The following is an 18,171-nucleotide window of genomic DNA, read 5'->3' as shown; positions in this document are numbered from 1 at the left end:
AAAGAAGTCACAAAATATAAGAACAACAACAACAACAACAATAATTCATAGTCTTAACCTTGCGTGAATTTGTTGAACAGATATTTGAAATATTATTTACAACAATACAGTACATCTTATTGTGGTAGGTATAGTTAATCCATACACACACACCCTTTTTTCTTATAATAAAGTCACAATAACCATTTAAAAATTGCCCAATCAAAGGTACTCGTGTGAGATTGAAATCAACGCGGTAATATTCAAGAGGCACCCGCCGAATTATTGGCCGTTTTTTTTCCCCAACATTTATTTTACTGTGGATGTTTAGACAATAATATTGTTAGAGTAATCTTCACATATATACAATATATAATTTGCATGTGATATTTTGTTTTGTCTCTTTTAGTCTTGTGAGGGTATTTTCCATTTTCGGCTTAGAAATTGTGTAATTGATAGCACATGATAACAACTACTATCAGTTACATTCAACGGAGCCTTTACCAAATTCAATTCAATAATAAAACATATTCAATTCAAATATAAATAAAAAGTACAGAATAATAAAATAAACAACCACCTACTGACAAAGTAAGTTTAAAAAAATCTATAAAATAATCAATTATAATAAAGAAACGATTACAACAAACCCTTGTGTCATTGAGTTTAAAATCTACGGTTACCTCCTAATGGAGCACTATTACCACCAGTAGATCTGTAGCCACCACCACCACCGTAACCACCTCTGCCACCTCTACCGCCTCTACCGCCTCTACCACCTCTTCCACCTCTACCTTGACCAAATCTCATATGACTTCCATAACTTCTTCTATCAAATCTTTGTAATTCTGGTGGAACAGTTTGATTAGCTTCTCTCATGATTTTACATAAATCACCTCCCAATTTGGAATTACCTTCAGTGAAAAATGAAATAGCAGTACCACTAGCACCTCCTCTACCAGTTCTACCAATTCTATGCACATAATCTTCAATATTTCCTGGCATATCATAATTAATGACGTGAGTAATACCTTTGACATCTATTTTGAAAAAAAAAATCAATTAGTTAGTATCAAAAAAGTTTCCCAAAAACAATAATCACCGCTTTGGTAGTTTTCTTTTATTTTATCTGTATCCACAATTTGAAGATGGTTAAACATTTCTCTTATTAAGAGGAAGAAAATATTTTCTACAGGAGATTAATTTAACAAAAAAATCATTGAACTAAGAAACGTTGAGACATTTTTTAACTGGTGAAAAAATGGCTGCAAAAAAAGAACACGAGTTCTCTATTGCTTTCAATAAAAACCAGTCTTTTCTTTTTTTTCAAATGTCCAACATATGTTTATTGGAAGGAATGATAGAAAGTATAAATAGAGAATATAAAAAGAAAACATATTTTTTTTTTCACCCACAATTGAACAAGTGTAATAGATTTCATGAATAATAAAAAACACAAGGTGCTAATTCATTTTTTCTTGTTTTGAATAATTATTGAAGCGGTATAGTTCATCGCTTTGTTAAAAACATAATTATTCATTGTYYTTTTCTGTTATCTTTCGCCTTCTTAAAACTTGCTAAATTGGCAAGGGAGATTAAAAAAATTAATCTAATCTAAATCACTCCAGGCGAAACAAAAGATTGTAAACATTGATGATAATAATAAATCAAAAAGGCTGAATGTAAACAATCTCCAAACAAAAAAAACACAAAAAGTAAAATGACAATAAAACACGCACCCTCCTTCTTTCCATCATGAAATCACACATCAAATGTGTAGTATTTAATATTATTGGTCTTCTTTAAATATCTCATATTATTGAATGTGATTTATGCAGAACCCTGCTTATCACATTATCTTTCTCCTTCAATAAACTCCTGATAATATTGTATCATTAGTTCTATTCAATCTCCTATTATTTGTTATAGCTTTTTTTAGGTGCCAGCCCAAATATCACTAAAACAAAATAATTATTTTCCTCCTAAATTAAATAAGGCGTTATAATCTCCTTATGTCAACACAGTTAGTAAGTTCAAAATAAAAATAAATGAAAAAAACCACCAGTGGTTATTCAATAAATCAAAGTTAAAAATTATACATACCAATACCTCTAGCAGCAACGTCAGTTGCAACCATAATAGAAGTTTTACCCTTTCTGAATTCATCTAAAACCCAATCTCTTTCATTTTGCTCTTTATCACCATGAATGGCTAATGCTGGCCAACCATCTGATCTTAAATAAGTGGTGATTTCATCACAAGTTCTTTTAGTAGAAGCAAAAACCAATATTTTGTTATCTTTTTCATTTAAAGCGGATTCCAAATGTTTTACTAATCTATCTCTCTTGGAAAATTCATCAATGACTTCAACCAATTGAGTAATAGTATGAGAAGCAGCCAATTCCAATGAACCAATGGTGACTTGAATAGGATCGTTCAAATAATCTCTAGTCAATTGTTGCACTTCTTTTGGCCAAGTAGCAGACCACATCAAAGTTTGACGATCAGGTCTAATTTGATCAACAATTTTTCTAATTTGTGGTTCAAAACCCATATCTAACATTCTATCAGCTTCATCTAAAACCAAATAAGTGACTCTTTTCAAATTAGTTTTACCAGCTTCCAACATATCAATTAATCTCCCTGGAGTGGCAATACAAATTTCAACCCCTCTGGCTAAATCTCTAATTTGAGGACCTTTTGGTGCACCACCATAAACACAAGTGTTTCTAATTCTTGATGATTTACCAAATTTGGAACATTCAGTTTGAATTTGCACTGCCAATTCTCTTGTTGGTGCTAAAACCAAAACAATTGGACCATCACCATATTGTAATTGTGGTTGAGCATTAATATGGACAATAGATGGTAAACAATAAGATAAAGTTTTACCGGAACCAGTGGCGGCAATACCAATCATATCCCTACCACTCAAAGCCATAGGCCAACCTTGACACTGAATAGGAGTTGGTTTAGGGAAACCTTGATCTTTGACTTCTTGTAAAACATAATCTGGGAAACCAGCTTCATCAAAAGTGGTGATTGGATGAGGGATATCATGACCTTTAACTGTCATTTCATTTTCTTTTCTAAATTGTTCAATGTCTCTATCAGATCTGGCAGCAACATCTGGATGTTCTGAATAGAAATTTTTTTCAAATTTTGGCAATTGTTCTAAATCCCATTGTGGAGCAGTTAATTCTTGTCTTGGAGCATCATTAAATCTACCACCACCACGGCCACCACCACTGAATCTTCCACCTCTGTATCCACCTTGATCTCTATCACCACCACCGTAGCCACCGCCTCTGCCACCACCACTGTAGCCATCTCTTCCACCTCTGCTACCACCACCGCCGTAGCCTCCACCGTAACTACCTCCGTTTCTATTATTATATCCTCCGTTATTGTATGACATGATTAATATATATATATAAATATAATTCCAATTAAATGAATAGTATTATTAAATATAAAGAGAAAAAAAAAAGAGTGGAAAAAAAAATTTTTAAAGGGGATGGCAACACGTTTTATAGTATGTGGGTTGGTGTTTTTTTTCTTTCGTCTATCTAATTATTCTACTCTCATCTTAAACACTAAAAAATTTTCTCTTCTCTTTAATGTGGGAGTTAGCATTTCTCATCGCACACATGCACTCACTCACTCACTCACTAAATGTAACAGAATTTCTTTTTTTTTTTTCTACTTTCTTCTTGGTGTCCCCCAATTGGGCAATCATATGCGGCTCAGTTTTTTATTAGCAAATTTCAATAAATAGAAGTCAACTTCAAAATTAAGATGTCAAGAGTAAAAGATGTAATGTTGGAATAAGGACTAGAACTAATTGAAGTCATTAAATAACTTATGTTGATATTACATTTACTAACAGTTTAGAGAAAACATTGAACAACTGGAATATCAAATAATGAGTCTTTGTCAACATCATGGTTCATTGAAACATTAAACTATTCACATTCTAAATCTATCTATTAATAATTCAATCCATAATGGGAAAACCATCTAAAACAAAAAAAATATAACACAGTGATTATAAATAATATTACTTAGCCAACTTCATCCATTAATGCAAATAAACCTCCTGTCTCCTCTTGATTTAATTTATGGTTCTTTGGTAGAATAACCACCAGCTTTAATAGCATCATCGAATTTATCTTCAATAGCTCCACATAATTCACTCAAATTATCTAATCCTTGATGTAATGCTTCAACCGCACTTATATTACCATAAGTTTGAATTCTAATATTTAATTTATTTTCACTTGGATGAGGTATAGAATATCCACAAAATTCAACTTCAGGATTTTTCATAATTATATATCTAAGGGCATTACCTAATGTATGATCTTCATCGATGATTTGAAATGATGCTGAAGTACCATCTTCTGAACTTCCTGGTAAAATTTTGATTTTATTTATATCATATTCTTGTTCTTGAATTTGTTCTTGTTCACTATTATTACTGGCATCTTCCATTTGTATATCTTCTGCTGACATTATGGAAAATTTAAATATGAATTGTTAAGATGGGCTAGGTGTTGTAGATAGATAGATGATTGTACCTATTTCTTTTTTTTTTTTTTGAATTGTAGATTTGTTTGGTATCGCTTTGAAAATTTTTAGATGAGCTTCTCAACTGTTAAGTCGTGTAACTGAGCACAGAATATTCAAAGTTGCAAAAACATAACGTCGATTTAATTTCTCCAATAGTAAATATATATGTAAAATTTTTTTTGATAACTAGCATAAACTAAATAAACAGAAATAATACAATTATAAAACAAAACAAAATAATAGTAAACTTGAAATGAAGTTAAATAAAAAAAAAGAAACTCATTCAAAATATGAGCAAACACTAATAAAAAAAAACCATCAACATTAATAGTGGTAATAATAATAAAAAAATAGCTTGAAAATCATCAAAAAGTTTTAGAAATTTGACATAATAGCATAAAACATATATGTATAAACCTTGCATTTTTTTTCTAACCGGAAAATTGTCCTCTTGATTGACCATTAGTAAATTGTGGTGGTTGCGGTGGTGGTGGTAGTGGTGGTTATGGTTATGGTTATAAACTTGAACCAGAAATTTGTCCCATAGTACCTGATTGTTTCCCATTTGAATTGCCTTGATTATCTTCTTTATGAGCTTTACCTCTACCTCTTATTCCTTTATTTGAATTTTTATATAAATCTTTAAAATATAATAATAATTCTTTTTCTTCATTTGGTAAATTATTTAAAGCTGGTCCACTCAATTCAGCTAATCTATGAGTTAATTCATTCAATTTATCTAAATGGAAACGATTTTGATGAGATTTTAAATTCCCCAATTGAGTAAATGATTTATCACAATTATCTAATTTACATTCAAATGGTTTCAAATTATCATGAGTTAATTTATGAGCAGCAAGATTACCTTTTCTATTGAATGATCGTTTACATATTTCACAAGTAAATGGTTTCTCTCCAGTATGTAATCGTAAATGAGTACGTAAATTACCTCCTTGAGTGAATTTCTTATGACAATAAGTACATTCAAATGGTTTATATCCAATATGAGATCTTATATGAACTTCCAAATGGGTCGATTGAGTGAAAAATTTAAAACAATAAGGACATTGTTGATTCTTATGTTTCCGTCTTTTATGTTGATGTTGATGATGTTGGTTTTGATTAGTCCCATCACCATTATCATCACTATCTTCAATTTCATCTTCATCTCGTTTATGTGGTTTATCAACTCCTCCAACAAGACTAACCGGTCGTGGCAATATACCACTATCTAATTCGGCTTTACTTCTACCTAATGAAAAATTATCTGGTGAAGCTAAAATACTTCCATCAGGTCCTTGTTCAATAGGATTGGTTATTCCTTTATCTCTAGCTTGAATCACTAACATCAATTGATCAATCTTTGTTGCTCCTAATAATGGACGTCCATCTTCTGATTGAGCAAATTGTTGAGCAGGAACTAAATTTCGACTTTCTGGTGAACTCAAATTTTGTGTCGTCATCATATTTGTTGTCGGAGTTGAATTTGAATTTTGATCTTTTTTCGTCCTTCTTGTTCGCTTAACCGATGGTTTCCTTTTCTTTTGATCTGTAGATTTTAACAGTTGTTGCTGTGATGGTGGTGGTGGTTGTTGTTGTTGAGGCATATAACCTGGTAGTTTGGTGGTAGTTGCTGCTGGTGGTATATATTGTTGTTGCTGTTGTGATGGTGGTGGATAAAATTGTTGTTGTTGCTGTTGCTGTTGCTGTTGTTGGGTCTGGACTGGATAAATATAGTTACTAAAACTATTATTTCGAGCATTTGCAAGTGACTGTTGAACATTGGAATACCCTAATTGATTATAATTAGGATAAGCAGAATATTGGTATTGGTTTTGTGGCGACACTGAATAATTTTGAAATAATCTTTGTGGCTGTTGTGGTTGTTGTTGTTGTTGCTGTCTATTCTGCTGTTGTTGATGTTGACGTTGTTGTTGTTGTTGTTGCATTTGAGAAACTTGTTGGTATCCACCAGAAGCAAATGGTTCATTCACATGTATATTTCCATATGCAACAGGTGATGCCTTTGGTGATTGTGGATCCTCTTGAAACTTTGGTGAAGTATGAGATGATGATGTAGGCGAAACATTATCTTTGTCTCCAGGAACTCCCAACGTATTTACTTGTCCTCTTTGATTTTGTTGTAAATTAGATAATTGTTGTCTTTGTTGCTGTTGCTGTTGTTGAGGAGATTTTCTTTGTCTTGGCGACAGTTTTTGTTTCGATAATGAAGATGCAGATTGTTGTGGAGTTTTTTCAAGTGATTGTGGTTGTTGTTGTGATTGTGATGGATTCCTTCTGTCAAATATATCTTCTCGTAAACTAGCATTAGTATTTCTTGATTGATCTGATGAACTTCTTTGACTCCTCAATGAATTTTGATCGTTTATAATTTTCAAAATAGAATCTCTTCTTTGTTGATTACTCATATTAGAAAACGAATTAAAATCAATCGATCCATTCGATATCATATTCTGAAGTAATTCCGTGATACTATTATTATAGCCAGTATTGTTATTTCCCTCATTCCAATTTGTAAAATCAATTGAATTACCTTTAGATTTTATTCCATTCCCACTAATGTTTCCTCCTACTCCACCACTAATGGACAATTTGGGATCATTCAGCCAATTAAAAATATTGCTCATACTTTCTTTATTTAAGAAATTTTCTAAATCTTCCATAGTGAAATCTTGTGATTGACCAAGTGACATTTGACGAGAACGTGTAGTTGGTGGTAATAATGGTGCACCGTTATTATTATTATTATTAGTAGTAGTGTTGTTATTATTTTTATTCCCATTGGTTGTATTGAAAGCAATATCGTTTTTGCCGGATGCAGAACCAGGATTTGAAACCGATGGTTCACTTATTGAATTCCCACTTGATCCAGGGAGGTTAATTAATGAGCTGAAAATACTATTTGATCTTGATGTTGAAGGAATTTGGTTGCCATTGGTACCATTTTCATATAAATGTTCGCCCAGCAGTCTAATGGGTGGTGGCAACACAATTGAATCTCCGCGAGGTCTTATCGGTTGTTGCAAGTATTGTTGAACAGACTGTTGTGGATTAAATAATTGACTAGGTTGTTGATACTGTTGATATTGTTGACTTGTTGCCGATATTGGATTGAAAGTCTGTTGCAAAGAATGTGGTTGCTGTGTTTGTTGTTGTGATTGCTGTTGGGTTTGTTGTTGAGATTGTTGCAGTTGCTGCGGTTGTTGTGGATGTTGTTGTTGCTGATAATGCATCATTGTGTTGTTCTTATTATTCAAATCCCGTGGTGATATATTGTTATTTCTTACTTGTGTCTGTTGTGACTGTGGTTGTTGTTGTTGTTGGAAGAACAGATTGGTAAATATAGAATTGCGATTATTTGTAGGATTCAAATACGCGAAATTATTATTTAAACTGGGTCCACTAAAACTCGGTTGATGAGGGTAATTAGTTTCTTTTGCGGAAGTTAAAGTATAAGTGGTGTTTTGAGGGTTGTTATAGGTATTAGTACTGTTGTTATTATTATTATTGTTTAAATTGCTAAATAGAAATTTTTGGTCATCATTCGCACTTTGAGTTAAAGTCGACAAAGTACTATCTTTAATTTTAGGCGATTTTATCCTTGGTGGTCTTGTTAACCGTGCGAATTGTATTGATTGATAAGGTTGGTCTACTTGATGTAAACGATTCAGTTGTTCTTGTTGATGTTGTTGGTGTTGCAATTGTTGAAGTTGTGCGCACAGTTCCTGTTGTTGTTGTTGTTGTTGTTGTTGATGATTAGATTGTTGAATTGAAGATGAAACAGCAGTTTTCCCCATTGAAAATTGATGACTGTATTTATAATAATATATTATGTGTGTGTAAAAATACCCAGAAAAAAAAAAAATAACTTAAGCACTACTATAATATTTTATTAGTAGTGAGTAAAAATATCTCAGGAGAGAGAATGTGTGCGTGTGTGACTAAAATAAATCTCCTCCAAATCGTATTATGGAAATTCAATTGAAATATTACTAAAAACTGTATTGAATAATATGTAAGATTCTCAATTGATTTAATTTAGAAATTGCCAGAAGATTGTTTTTGCTCTTTGTTCTTTGTCCTTTTATTGTGTCTTTAATTTATGCAATTTCTATTATGTAAATTCACTCTCTCACTATCGTATAAACTTGCCCAAAAAAAAATCTGTTATGTGTAAGTATTAGATGAAAAATGAGATATATAGGGGGGGATGAGCCAGAAATGATGAAAATTGGATTGCAAATGAGTTTTATATTGTGGCGATGAGATTAACAATAGCAAATTTAAATGACCTTTTTATTTTTGCCGTTGCTTTCCTTTGTATAGATAGGTGTTATTTTTTTTGTTGCACCTGATTGTTTTTCTCAAATAAAAATGGATTGGAGGTATCTTTGCCAATTAAGTGGGGTGGAGGAAGAAAGATACTCTTGATGAAGCAATGAAACGAATAAAGATAAAAAAAAATAAAGTTTATCAATTGTTTGGCCAACCAAATATAAAGTTAAATTTGATGTTGTATTTCAGAAAATGTATTGCGAGGAATGTCCAAAAATTTTAGGTTACAATTTGGATTAATTGATTACCCAACACAATATCTAGAAATTTGAGATTATATTTATGCAATAGAAACTTCTGTATTTAGTTCTATTTTCTTCGTTTTGGACGTGGGGAGGATTTCTTTTAAAGTTTGATTTGGATCCTAACTATTTGTTGATCCTACTAAGCTTGTAAATTATTAAGAATCCCTGAATAAATTGAAAATCAAATTAGATATTGACAGTTACTTTTGGAACTGACTGTAATCTCAACAAATACAATAACAATTGATAATAGGAGAAGAAATGGGATTTCTGTGTTTTTGATTAAATTAGATTTGAGATCTTCTTTGTTCTGTAATCTCTATCTGGTTTTGTTACTCTTTTTAGTTGTCTTTTTGTTTGTGTTGCCTTTATTTTTCTGGTTTATGCAGCAAGTATGATTTTTGAAATGTTACTTGTGGAATTACGTATGGGTTTGTAATGTGATGTAGCAATCAAAAATTGAAAATATACAAATTTCTATTCAAAAAAGTAATCAAGACCTTGCTTGTAATTAATGAATTTGAAACTAAAAAATAGTATTGATAAAGAGAAACGAAAAAGAAGGGAAAAGAAGGGTAGAAGAATTAACAAAAGAAAGTTTTCTCCAAGATATCCTGGAACTTAAATATAATAGAAAGAAATTGAAGAATGGAAGCAATAATCAATTAAACAAGAGTATATTTGACTTCGATATACTTGGTAGGATTTAAGAAAAAAATAATTTCAATATTCTAGATCATCACTTGCAAGTAATAATATTAATCAATTTGGACAACTAATGTGATCGGAACAGGTGCTAATCCCAAATCTTCCACCAAATGTATTCTCTGTGATTTCTTTTTTTTCTTATTTATTCTATGCAAGGAGAAGTAAGTGATAGATAATTAACACCAGATTATATATATATATATTACATAGATGTCTAATATGCATTTTGATGTTATTATTTTTGTTGCAAGAAAATAATTTTCGAAAAAAAAGATTTCCCATTATCGAAAGGTTTTTTTTTGATTCTATTTTTCTTTGCTTTTATTATTTGCAAATCGTATCTTTCTATGGAAGGTTAAATATAATTTAGTTTTCCAAGTGAATACTTCATAATTGACTAGTAGTAGATATAATTCCATTCCTAGGGATATTTATTAATTTATACTCGTGTGACTTAGCGGTATCTTTATTTAAAGGGCGCCCCCAATGTGACTCAATTTCTATAATTAATACAACAATTCGTATTTGTTTGCTAAAACCGAGTTGAATCTGATGCAGTTAACAGTGAATCATGGGTAAGTATCTGATGATTTTGTTGAATTGTAGTGGTTGGAAAGTATGACCCAGACTAACAACTAGATGCTGCAAAAATAAATCCGATAACAACTGCAGGGACATCATCTGTAGTTGGAAAAAGAAATAGAAAAAGAAAAAGAAACAATTTCTTTTTATCATTAATCAATTATTAAATCTAAAATGTATCAATTAATAATTGGAAAACACATACAATTGCAATTGGAATACATTATTAGTTTCAGTATACATCAACTAACATAAATTTCCAAGCAAAAAATTATTAATGATCTCTCGCTTCTTTTTTTTTCTTTCTTTCTTTCTATTTTTTCTTGTGGAAAATTTGCAAACTCCGAAATGAAATTATAATAAATGCTCCTATTCTATTATTTATCTATCATTGATTTCATTTATATATATATTCAACTTGAACTTACATTAACACTATATTACTTAGTATATCATCAATTGAATTTTGTTTCTTGGCAAAATATTTCTTCCTTTTTTTGCTTTCTTTTTACATGACCAAAGAATCGATACTATCTTGATTTTGACTTCTTTTTCTCAATTGCCGCAAATTATCACATTAATCATATGGACTTTGAACAATCTTCTAGTGCTCAACTCTTCATCTTTCACTTATAGTTCGTATATCTTTGACTATATTTAAAAGCAAATTTGTTAATATAGCTTTTATATTTGATTTTGGTTTTGGCTTTGGGCACTCCGTTAGTGTATCACGTGATATTGAATATGGTTTGGTCAACCAAATCATCTACTGGTTGATTAAAATCTAATATACATATAATATAAAATATATTAAGTTACTCATTTCAAAAAACCTATTACATATATCTACGGAAACAAATATCACTTAGCATTATTCGCCAAGAGTTTCTCGAATTTTGTTTTGAATACCATTAAGACATTCTTTTAATCCAATCATTTCTTCATCAATTTTACCATCACGATAAACTCTTCCACGATAGTAATCTGAACTCTTTAAAATTTGTCCAGGATAAATAATCAAATGTAAATCATTCAAAAATTGATACACTATAGATAAAAATCTCGCATATCTAATTAATGATGCATCAATATTATAATAATCAATCATGAATTGACACATTGTTGTTTTAATTAAATATTGTAAATCACGTTTATTCAATTCATCAATTTGATCAAGATGTAATTGTTTATAATAATTATGAAATTTGCTATTATATGATGCTAATGAAAATTCGGGGAAAACTGATACTGGTGATGATTCATGAGTTTCTTTATTAAATGGTTTATTATTAGCGGTAGAAGCTGTGGCTGGTTGTGAAGGTGGTAATGATAATGATGTTGTTGCTACTTGAATTGGTGTTGGTTCAGGTGTTGATTTATTTTCTGTTTGTGATGCAAATTCTGGTTTGGAAATCTGTTCAGATGGTTGTTGTGGTGTCTTTTCTTGTATTTGAATTGTTTGTATAGCTTTATTTATTTTCGTTGAAGAAGTATTCAAAGTTTGAGTTGCTTTATTAGAATTACACGTACAGCTTGGTTTTGATACCGGCGCAGTTATATTAAAATTCCTAAGTTCAGTTTGTACGGCATGGTTGATTTTCTTGGGCAAAGTGCTTGTTTTAACTTCTTCCAAATTATCAAATGAAATCAAATCACTTACAGGATGTTCTGCGTGTTTAGAGTCTTGTTTATCAACTGGTGATGGTGATCGTTGCATTTTTGAAGGTGATTGATTATTATTCTCTTTTAATTGTGTAGCAATATCCTTATATTTATCTACTAACAATTTCAAATTTTCTTCTCCATATTCCAATATTTGTATTCTTGTATTCATTAATTGTATTTCTTTTTTAAGTTGATTTTTCTCCTCAATTTCTTTTCTATACATTTCTTTCAATTTATCATATTCAATATGTTGTTTTTCACGTTGTTGTAATTCTTGTTGATAACATTCATTCAAATTGTCAAATTTAGTTTTCCAAACTTCATTTTGTGCTTTCAATGATGATATTTCTTTTACATAATCGTGGAAAAAATCAAGGTTCTCCTTATTTTGACCAATAGAATTCAATTTAGGAGTTGTTGGAGCAGTACTTGGTGCTCGATCGTTTTTTAAACTCAATCTATCAGAAGTATCAGACACTTGACGTGCATTTCCATTCACATGTCCATTGATATTTGCATTCCCATTCACATGTTCATTCGCATGTTCCATATCATTTTCTCTCATAGAATCTTCATTTGATCCAGCACTTCTACTGGGTTTAGTTGGCGTTATAAAATTTGCATTAGGATCAGATTTTTTGAAAATTTCTGCTGTTGATATAATAGGTACATTTTTCGGAGTTGGATAAGTTGATTCAATAGGTGATGCATGAATAAATGATTTATGTTTATCTTCAATTATATCGTGTGGTGACATTTCGAAGATGAATTATTTGCCCAGTGTTGATGATGTTGACAGTGTCAGTGTTTAGTTTGTTTACAAAAAAATAAACATCAACGGAATCTTGAGATTGTTGATGGAAGCAGAAACAAAACAAAACAAAGCAAAAAAAAAAATTACGCGCCGCAAATTCTCCATACAAAACGGGCTCTACATGGACTATGAGACTAGAATGACCAATACTATGTATTTCCGAGACCAATTATCAAGCATATTAATGCGATAGGTCAACAATATACATCCGACACATATTATTTACATGAAATGGGTGATCTATACCATATTTTCTTCTACCATTAGGTAATTCGACATATATTCATACAAATCGTGTATTAATTACAATATTGGCAGTGAATAATCTAAAGTCAAAAAGGAAATACAAATCAAACGTTATTTACATCATCTAAAAATAATAAATCCATCGCCATCTTATCAAGGGAAATTACCACGTCTTGGTCCAAAATATCCATCTGGTGCATCAACAGTGGCATTCAACCAACCTGTCATAGCATAGTCAACACCTGAATACATAACAGTATTACCCCACCAGTTAATATCTTTTTCATGATACATCACAGCAAAGAAAATAATGATTGATGAAAAGGCAATACCAGCATTCAAACCAGTTGAAAGAACATAAGTATATTTCTGCCACCAAGCTTCGTATTTTCTTTTAATGTATGACATAAATGCATACGACACATAAACACCAGGAATATAGTACGACAAATTATATGGTGCATACTTCAAGAATCCACCAATAACAATAGAAGGTTCAAAGTATTTAACATATTTCCTAGGTGCATACTTCTTAATGGCAATACAAGGGAAAGCCAATAAAAATCCAATCAAGAAACACCATGCTAATACTGGATATAATCCATTGAAAACTTTTTTGGGGCCAATAACTCCCCATAATACCGATGCTGAGAAGAATGTTCTACCGCCAGGGCATGTAAACTTTTGAGTATTCCCTGGCTTGCAATAATCTTTGATGCCATTAATTTGGAAATTTAAAATGCCCAATTGAATGAAAGATGATACAAAAATGGATAATAATTGAACACGATAAACAGCTCTTGGTGGGAGTTTAGCATAATGACCTTGTTTTAAATCGTTCACGAAATTTTGTGCTTGTGCATCAATGTTGTAACCTAAAGCCTTTATGAATGCTAAGGCTAACCCGTTACCTGGGATAGCGTAACCCACAATCAATTCAACCAAAACATTTAATCCAAATGCAAATCCAGTTCTGGCATAAATAGTGGTTAAAGGAATTAAGAACACAAAGTTAATACCTAATGCAAAGAAAATACCCCACACTGGTGTCTGGGCAGGATATAATTTAACACACAAAATGGCCAAAACTAATGAAATGACAACAATGATCAAATAAGCCCATTCTGGAACTTCAGGATATGCTCTCATCATAGTACTGTGTGGATCATCAAAACCATCATATGTCGACTTCCTGAAATCTTTTATTACCCGCCAAAATGATGTGCAGGCATCCCACATTTGGTCATAATTCATACCAATCTCATAAACAAAATGGAACGGATAAATAGCAAAAAAGGCACCATACACAACTAAATTAGCTGCAGAATAAAATGGTGGTCCTATTTCCTGGTATTTTGCATTATCGAATAAACTATCTTTGTTAACCACCAGAGCAACGGAATATCGTTCTCCAGTGTTAGTGAAAAGTCCATTATCGTTGATTGGCAAATATCCTGTCCATTTATAATTAGAATACCAAACCCCAATAATGCAAAAGAATGCAAAAAACATACCAATAATGTTATTAAGAGGGTAAAAAAATGGAACTTGAAGTGGTTGAAGCATAGAACTGAAATAATTCCAATCGAAAGTGGTAATGGGGTTCAAACCTAATCCACCAACTGAACCAGTAATTACAGCAAGATTTTGGTTATCAGGTTTAATCCATGTCATCCAATTGAAAGTTGATAAAGCTTGGAATAAATAATCAGGTATCCAGAAGTACAAAAATGAGGCAACAAATGTGATGAAGAAAAAATTATAACCAGATATTTTCCATCCATTAATTACTTCTTTTTTAGCCGGGGTTAATAAAGTTTTATTCAATGCTAATCCTGGTAAAATGGATGGCCATACGGCTTTAGTTGGGTATACGGCAAATTTTCTCATTATACCAGCAAAACCAACACCAAGAAAGTTTGTAGATAAAATTAACAATACTTGATATCCAAAATCAACCCATTTGTTGTCATAAAAAATCTCAGATTTTTGCATAAGAATGTTACTGGAGACATAAGAGGTACTCCCACCGGTAACACCACAAAAGATTGTGGCCAACATTTGCTCTTTATAAGTATAGGGACCTGGATTTAAATCAATAGTATATTTCCAAATTTTGAATTTCCATTTAGGTAAAAACCATTCACAAAGCAAACCGGATGGATAAAGAAAAACTTGAACCACTGCCATAGCAAGTGTGATAGCAGGTTGTCTTTCTGTGAAGAATTGATTAATCACTGCACCTATTGCTGTCCATATAATACCAATTAAATATACTCTGAATGTCTCAACTGGAATAGTCGGATCATCATATGGGAATGTAACAGCTCTAACTTCAGGATATGGAGACCAATAAGCAACTAATACTGCTTCTAAACGTACCTGTAAACCCCAATCAACAATTTCATGGCCCTGTTCGACGTCAGCTGTCTTCTCACCTTCTACTGAAGACGAAGAATTGTTGCCTAACTTTTCTTGTAATTCAGCTTTAGTATGTTTGTGAGACATTTCAACTAATTCTTTCCAAAGGATTAAATCATTTTCTGGAATATTAACATCAGTCTCGTGCTCTTCAATGTTTTTTTCTAATATTTCAACAGCCTCTTCAGTGGTCATCTGTTCAATTTTTTCAAACATAAAAGTAGCTTGAGGTGGTAATTCTTCTAATGACACTAAAGCATCAAAATGTAATCTTTTCAAAACAAACCATTTTTGGGATTCCGTTAATGTGGTAGCAACTTCACCAATAGAAAGTGGATTATCAATAACTTGTTGTAAAGCAATTTCATGATCTTGAATTGATAAATGACTTCCAATTGATTGCACATTAGGCAAATTCAATTGGGTCGCTGCATTTTTATCCTCCATTTTTAAAGTTTGTATGGTATCTTGTATGATATGGTGTTGTAATTAGTTAAAAATTGGGTTATATAGAAAATTTAGTCTCAATTCCCCGTATTTATAATTTCCTTGGATTTTCACAATAAAGAGAGAAATAGTAGTAATAGTAGTAGTAGTAGTCATAGTTGTTGCAAATACAATTAAACGGCATTATTTTGTTATCATGTCTCATGTATGACCCATAAATCAAGGCAATTTGAATGAAAAAAAAATTACGGAGTAATTAGACCCACCCAAATATAGTAATTGGCATACGGGCGGGGGCTAAAGATAATGGGCAAATTTTGTGATATCGGGGAGTTTTTCTTTTTGCACAAAACTTAACAATTTTGTCGATATGTCTAAAATGCAACTCTTTAGGTAGTAATTTTACTATATCCCAAGTGACAAGTCTTAGTACCTATAACTTGGGTTACGCTCTATGTTATGCTAATTTACTGAATAACGATCGACTTTGTTGGAGCAAAACTCAGATGAATACTATCCAGCCAAAAAAATAGGATCTAGGATTAAATAATTTGAAATGAGGTTTACTGTGGTGCTTCTATTGTTGTAGAAGTGTGGTTATCCATTTCATTGTTCTTTCTAAACAGGTGGTAAATGATAAATTTGGTTTCGGCATATCGCGCCCTGTAATTTTGGCGCTTCTTTTTTCTTGGATGCCGTACAATAGAAGACGACATGATTTTTGATATGTGGGGGTGAAAAAAAAATTGACTAATTTTCATGCATGATAAGGAAATATCAACCTCAAAGTTGAAGTTGGCAAATAGATAGTAGTTAATTGTTGGATACATATTTTCAATGAAAATGTCAAGTGGTGTCATATAACTTGAATTATACAATAGGATGAGTAATTGTAACAATGAAATAAGTGGATTTTCCAACGAAAATGAGTAAAAGACTCCACAACTCTCTGTTTTCTTGGCAAGGTCAGTCGTGATTAAGTCATATTCAAAAATAAGCCACCAATTTAAAGATGGTTTCATTGGTGGAAACATTGAAAATTAAGTCGAAATTTCGTGTAAACTAATAAAAATGATGGTACAAAATTAGCCGCGCTAAAAGTTTCTTCTTGTTGCAAAAAAAAAGAATTTTTTTTCTTCTCTCATAACCCTTTTTTTAAATTATTCTTTGATTCATCGTATGACTACAACTCTAATAATAAAATTTACTTCACCAAAATAAATTATATTTTGCAAGTTTTCACGATTCCGGTTATGTTACTTCATTGAATGTCTCGTGGGAAATCTGACACCGGATTGGACCGATAAGAAGTAGTAATTGATTCTTGAATTTTTGAATTCCTCTCACTCAAAATTAAAGCATTTTGTAGTAATTGTATTTCTCCGATAATGCCTAATTAAGATATTTATGCTCTCCTCTTTTGAATATTGTAAATCTTAAGAGTTTGCTCTGGGAACTATTATCTAGCTTGATTATGAATAATGAAAGTATTTTCTGTGTGATTGAACTGATTTTGATATACTATTGTGGTGTTAAAGAATTCGTCAAGTGATTTCTAGTGTTTAGTTCCTGAAGTGAGTTCTTACTTCAATCCAATATCATGATATTTTTAGTTTGCATTGATTTGGGAAAATTTGTGTTAAACTTGATTGTTCCAACACACCAAGAAGATTTTTGGTTAATTGTTTTATCCCTGAAAGTAATAATTGGTAAAATTTTTGATTAAAATTTAGAGTAAAAAAAGTGGAAATAGCCTATCATATCGACCTCTTCTACAAAATTCATTCTACATTCAATCTGTATAAAAATAATCATTGCACTTATATTAAAATGTTCTCTAGTTGCTAGACCTATACACTGTTAGTAGTATTTCACTCAGATGTAAAACCTGGTAAAACGGATAATTAGCTAAACTGTCAAAACTTGCTTATTTCTGGCCCGACCATGTTCAAACATTGCTACAACCAGATTTAGGTGAATTGTGACCGCTTTCCAAAACAGTTTCACTTTATTCTCTATCTCGAAGTAGCTACAAGAAAAGGAAATAAAAAGAAAAAGTGAACAATAAAAAAAAATTTTTCTTTCTACTTTCGATAACTTTAAATATTGAAATCAGGGGACGAGGGTGGCGGTTTT

General features: G+C 31.5%; 5 protein-coding genes and 1 non-coding gene across 6 annotated transcripts; all 6 read right to left on the bottom strand. All coding sequences in view use genetic code 12, as the record gives it.

Annotated features, from left to right (window-relative positions):
* Positions 1-645: 645 nt before the first annotated feature.
* Positions 646-3,397, bottom strand: DBP2 (DEAD-box ATP-dependent RNA helicase; the record flags this gene model as incomplete). Its single annotated transcript, XM_019475520.1, has 2 exons — positions 646-1,019; positions 2,083-3,397. 2 exons carry the CDS (start codon positions 3,395-3,397, stop codon positions 646-648), a joined length of 1,689 nt encoding a protein of 562 aa, XP_019331065.1.
* Positions 3,398-4,098: 701 nt separating this feature from the next.
* Positions 4,099-4,494, bottom strand: RPC19 (DNA-directed RNA polymerase core subunit; the record flags this gene model as incomplete). The annotated part of the gene is made up of 1 exon (XM_705617.1): positions 4,099-4,494. The coding sequence occupies one exon, from the start codon at positions 4,492-4,494 to the stop codon at positions 4,099-4,101; it is 396 nt and encodes a 131-aa protein (XP_710709.1).
* A 572-nt stretch (positions 4,495-5,066) lies between these two features.
* On the bottom strand, positions 5,067-8,369 carry CAALFM_CR02510WA (uncharacterized protein; the record flags this gene model as incomplete). The annotated part of the gene is made up of 1 exon (XM_705618.2): positions 5,067-8,369. One exon carries the CDS (start codon positions 8,367-8,369, stop codon positions 5,067-5,069), a length of 3,303 nt encoding a protein of 1,100 aa, XP_710710.2.
* A 2,944-nt stretch (positions 8,370-11,313) lies between these two features.
* Positions 11,314-12,864, bottom strand: CAALFM_CR02500WA (uncharacterized protein; the record flags this gene model as incomplete). The annotated part of the gene is made up of 1 exon (XM_705620.1): positions 11,314-12,864. One exon carries the CDS (start codon positions 12,862-12,864, stop codon positions 11,314-11,316), a length of 1,551 nt encoding a protein of 516 aa, XP_710712.1.
* A 456-nt stretch (positions 12,865-13,320) lies between these two features.
* Positions 13,321-14,421, bottom strand: OPT4 (Opt4p; the record flags this gene model as incomplete). Its single annotated transcript, XM_705621.2, has 1 exon — positions 13,321-14,421. The coding sequence occupies one exon, from the start codon at positions 14,419-14,421 to the stop codon at positions 13,321-13,323; it is 1,101 nt and encodes a 366-aa protein (XP_710713.1).
* A 3,447-nt stretch (positions 14,422-17,868) lies between these two features.
* CAALFM_CR02470WA lies at positions 17,869-17,997 on the bottom strand. The gene has a single exon (XR_002086424.1). It is a non-coding gene; the product is annotated as an uncharacterized ncRNA (small nucleolar RNA).
* Between the last annotated feature and the right edge of the window lie 174 nt (positions 17,998-18,171).

The sequence above is a fragment of the Candida albicans genome, chromosome R, assembly GCF_000182965.3.
Source record: "Candida albicans SC5314 chromosome R, complete sequence".
Lineage (NCBI taxonomy): Eukaryota > Fungi > Ascomycota > Pichiomycetes > Serinales > Debaryomycetaceae > Candida > Candida albicans.
Note: the sequence above shows the minus strand (reverse complement) of the source record. Positions and strands in the feature narration are given on the sequence as shown.